Genomic DNA, 4,268 nt, shown 5'->3' with positions numbered 1-4,268 from the left:
AAGAAAAATTAACAAAAAAAATTAAAACAAAAATATGTGAAATAATGTTTAATTCATACAAATATCTAATTGCAATACTTCAACTACTGCGCACACAGTCACATCTACCTTACCAAAAAGCCTAACTGAAAATGCCCATTCAACATAATTAACTCGAAAATTCAGCCATTTTGGTTTTTCAAATTTATTTGCGCAACTTTTTTCTAACTGCCTGCCTAACTGGTTAGAGGACCTCGCCAAATACCCGAGCGCATATAAAAATGTATAGTGTGTGAAAAAAGTGCTGTGCACGTTTGACCTTTGACAGCGTTTACACAAAAACCACAAACTCTGTAAGTATAATGCATTTCACAGCAGCTCTGACAAGAACACCAACAACTGCAATTAAACGTGTATTGCCATTTTTGTATGCACAATTCGTTTGACCGCTTTAGAATGTTGTCAATTGCAAATGTAGTTTGGGTGAAAAAATACTACGAAGCTTATGTGTATATTCTGGCGCTGTGGTGCAACAACACTTCAAATGTTCGCTTCATAAATATTTATTGCCATTTTTATAGTTTTCAATTCCAAATATAGCACGAATGCGCTGTTTATGGCTCGCAATCGAGTTTGGCAGTAGAAAATTTTTGTGATACTTTTGTTGTACAACGCTAGTTAGTTTTAATGCGATGCTCTAAGATGATTGCGTAAATGGTGGTTACAAAAATAATTGAAAAGTTACAAAAATAATTTTTTTAGCTGATGTTTTATTTTTGTTTGAAAAAAAAAAAATCTTGGAAAAAATTTTACTTTATCGTTAGGTTTTCGCGGTAGTTTTATTATTTTTGAGGTAAGAAAAAATCGATAATTAAGAAAATTCATTTTTAACATTTTAGAAGAATTTATCGATAAAAAGCTGCTGTAAATATATTTTTTTTGCTTCCTTGGGTTTCACCTTATATTTGCATTTCTAAAAACAATTTAAAAAAAAATCGATAAACTAAAAATAATCGTTAAATTCCAAAATTATATCGATAAAGATTACATATTTTTTTACTTTTTTTTCAAACTACCCGTTTAATTTTATTTTTCTAGTCACGATTGCGCTTAATCGATAAGAATTTATATCCATATATTTTAACAGATTAAAAAAAAATCCTTAAATATTTTCCTATTTGCTTTGGGGTACTAAGCACTGTGATATCTAAAAAGAAAAGTATTGATTCGAAGATTAATGTTATTTACTAAATACAGATAATTTTTTAAACGTTAAAAAATTTCTATCGATATATTTCAATAGATATTTTTAAATATTAGTCATATTTTAGTCGATATTTTCAAGTAGCCGATATATCAAAGTATCAAGGTTCATTTATTTTGAATATTTTCTTATTTCCTTCCGGAGTACCTAAGCACTGTGATATCTAAAACGAAAAAATTCCCATCGATGTCTTTCACCGATAAACGATAATTTTTAAATGTTCGATAATGTTAAAAGCAAATTATTGCAGTCGATATGTTTTAATAACTTTTGCTATTTAATTTTCGTTAAATTTTTTTGAAACAGCAGGTTATTATTTAAGCCAGTTTTTCGCTCTCAAAAATTGTATTTTCGAAATAATCGATAATTTTCTTATACATGTTTTTTTATATTTTTTTTTTTTTTTTTTTTTGTGAAATAAATGATATTCTAAAAAAAAGTCAACACTATTTTTTGGATTATTTTGTGAAATTTAATGTGTGAGTTTTTTCGATAAATTTTTTTCGTAAGTTGAAAAATTTATATTTTCCAAAAAATCGATATTTGGCAAAGGAAATTCGAAATTCGATAAAAAAAAATCGATGCTTCTATTATTCATTTCTTTCGATTTTGTTTTTTTTTTTTTTTTTGGAAATCTAATGTGAGTGTATTTTATATGCATTGAAAAATTTATACTTTCCATTAATCGATATTCCTACAAATCAAATTCGAAACTCGTAAAAATCGATGTTTTTATTTTCAATTTTTTGGAAAATCAAAAGATATGTGTTTTATGATTTAAAAGCCGTGCATTTTCAAAAAAATCGATACTCAAAAAAAGTATATTCGATACTCAAAAAGAATCGATACTTTTCTTTAATATTTTATCGATTTTTTAGTGAAATCTAATTTGTGTGTGTCTTGTTTCGATAATTTCTTTTCATTCCTCTCAAAAATTGATATTTTCTAAATAATCGATATTTAAAAAAATCGATATTCTAAAGAAAGCGATACTAATCGTAATAGTTTTTGATTTTTTGTGAAATTAAAGGCTTTGTTTGCAAGAATTGCATATAACTTTAATTCTGAAGTCATTCCGTTGCATTATAACAACAACTTACTGTATAGAAAAAGATTCAGCTTCATACAGTTTATCGGTTCTCATTACAATGATTTAAAAGCGTTATAAGGATAAATACTGCAAAGCAAACAACGATTTTCTGGGTGCTCTTTTGTCCTTAGGCTCCGCTCAATACGCTTTTTGACTAAAAACTAATTTTTCGTTCGCATATTTTTAGGCGCACTGCCTTCAACTAACCCTCGAGACTAATATTTTTACTAAAATAATAAATTATAAATATATGTATGACAGCATAACACATAAAAAAAATAAAAAAATTGTATTTCTTTCAGCACCGAATATATACGAGTAGGGAGTCATGTTACCCACACACACACACACACATATATACACTTAAATAAAATATACATAAATGTACATATATACGAAAATAATACCTGCAACAATTGCACAAGACGGACGATCCACGGTCCGCAGCGCCGCACACAATCCTCGAAACAGTTGGCAACGCCGTCGGCTGCTACTGGCCACACACATACACAACACCACTGCGCACTTGCCGCTTGTGCCACCACTACTCGCTCGCTCGCCACACGCGCTCTACTACTACTCATACATATGTATACTACTATTACTACTACCAGTACTACTAAACAAAGGCCAGTGTTGCGCTTAACGTTTTTATATTATACGCAATTCCTAGCAGCTACAACAACAAAAAGTAGTAAAATTAAAAAATTTTGCTTTTATTTAGATTTTGAAAATTTGCAAAAAATTCAAAAACATTTCAAGTACTTGCAAGCACACGTTTTTGTTTACTGAGAAATCGTCGAATTGTTGTTGTATTTTTCATGCCATGCTTGCCAGATCATTGCGGTTGGGTTGGTTTTGCAGTTGCCATGGCATACTCATTTCATAATCTCAAAGCGTTCTTGCTCGGTCAGGAATTTTGTGGCATAAACCGCTTATTTTTGGTTTTCGGTTTGAAATTTGCGCCACTTTTAGGGTTTCTACTGCTGATTTTTTTTTTGCAAATTTTTGCTCCTTTTTTTTGCAACACTCTTCTAACAATGCTTTCAGCACGCTTTCGCTACCCCGCTACTCATGGCAAGAAAAGTGGCAAGCTAGCAGAAATTATAATTTTCAAAATAGTAGTAAATAAAGTAGTAGTAGTAGTAGTAGTAATGGTAGTAGAATTAGTAGTAGCTTTAGAGTTGTCTGTTAAATGGGCGGCGGCTGGCAGTTGCTGCTCTTGTGGGAGTCGTTCACTGCTGTTATTGCCGGCTGTGCTCTTTGTTGTTGTCATCGTCAACGCCGCCATCGTCGTCGTCGTCGCTAACCCTGCACACAGACAAACAATCGAGAATTTGCATTTTTGAGTTTGAAAACATTTATCTTTTTTTTCAATTTTTTTGTTGTTATTTTGTTTTTGTTTCTAATTTTTTCTTTGCTTTGTTTCTGAGGAAATTTGAGTTTCGAAAATATTTTTTTGGAAATTTTGAGTTTCGAAATTTTTCTTTTTTGAAAATTTTTTCTTGTTTATTTTGTGCAAAATTGACTTAATTTTCTTTGTAATTTCGTTTGCAAAATTTTTGTTTGTTGTTTGTTTCTGCTTGGTTTTAGTTTTGTTATTGGTTTTGGTTTGAGAAAGATATAGAGAATTCTTTATAATACAAATATTTTTTTGATTTATTTTTGAATGCTGCATGTTAAGAATTTTGTGGTGAAAGGCACTTGAGAGATAGAGAGAGTTGACTTTGGCTTGTCTGCTTGTTTGGTAGGTTGGTTGGTTGTTGGTTGGTGGGGGTGCTGATACTGGCTTTTTTGCTTTATTTTTTTTTTTTTTTTTTTTGACAAATTTTCAATAACATTTGTTAGGATTGATTTTATTTCTGGTAACCTTAGCAAAATTAAAAATTTCGTTGTACTTGTTGTTGCTGTGCTTTTTTGTTGTTTGGAAATTGA

The 4,268-nt window shown here is 30.2% G+C and overlaps 1 protein-coding gene across 7 annotated transcripts in view; it reads right to left on the bottom strand.

Annotated features, from left to right (window-relative positions):
* Positions 1 to 3,642, bottom strand: part of LOC108972351 (heterogeneous nuclear ribonucleoprotein L-like) — a 108,460-nt gene extending 104,818 nt beyond the window's left edge. For all 7 annotated transcript variants that reach the window (XM_018938898.1, XM_018938899.1, XM_018938900.1 and 4 more), the window contains exon 1: positions 2,741 to 3,642. In XM_018938898.1, the coding sequence (XP_018794443.1) occupies positions 2,741 to 2,840 (100 nt within the window). In that variant the 5' untranslated portion in view covers positions 2,841 to 3,642. The remainder of the gene's footprint in view (positions 1 to 2,740) is intronic.
* Between the last annotated feature and the right edge of the window lie 626 nt (positions 3,643 to 4,268).

Source organism: Bactrocera latifrons, unplaced genomic scaffold (assembly GCF_001853355.1).
Source record: "Bactrocera latifrons isolate USDA-ARS-PBARC rearing strain unplaced genomic scaffold, ASM185335v1 scaffold_399, whole genome shotgun sequence".
NCBI classification, from domain to species: Eukaryota; Metazoa; Arthropoda; class Insecta; order Diptera; family Tephritidae; genus Bactrocera; species Bactrocera latifrons.
The sequence above is the reverse complement of the archived record's forward strand: the minus strand, read 5'-3'. Positions and strand labels throughout refer to the sequence as shown.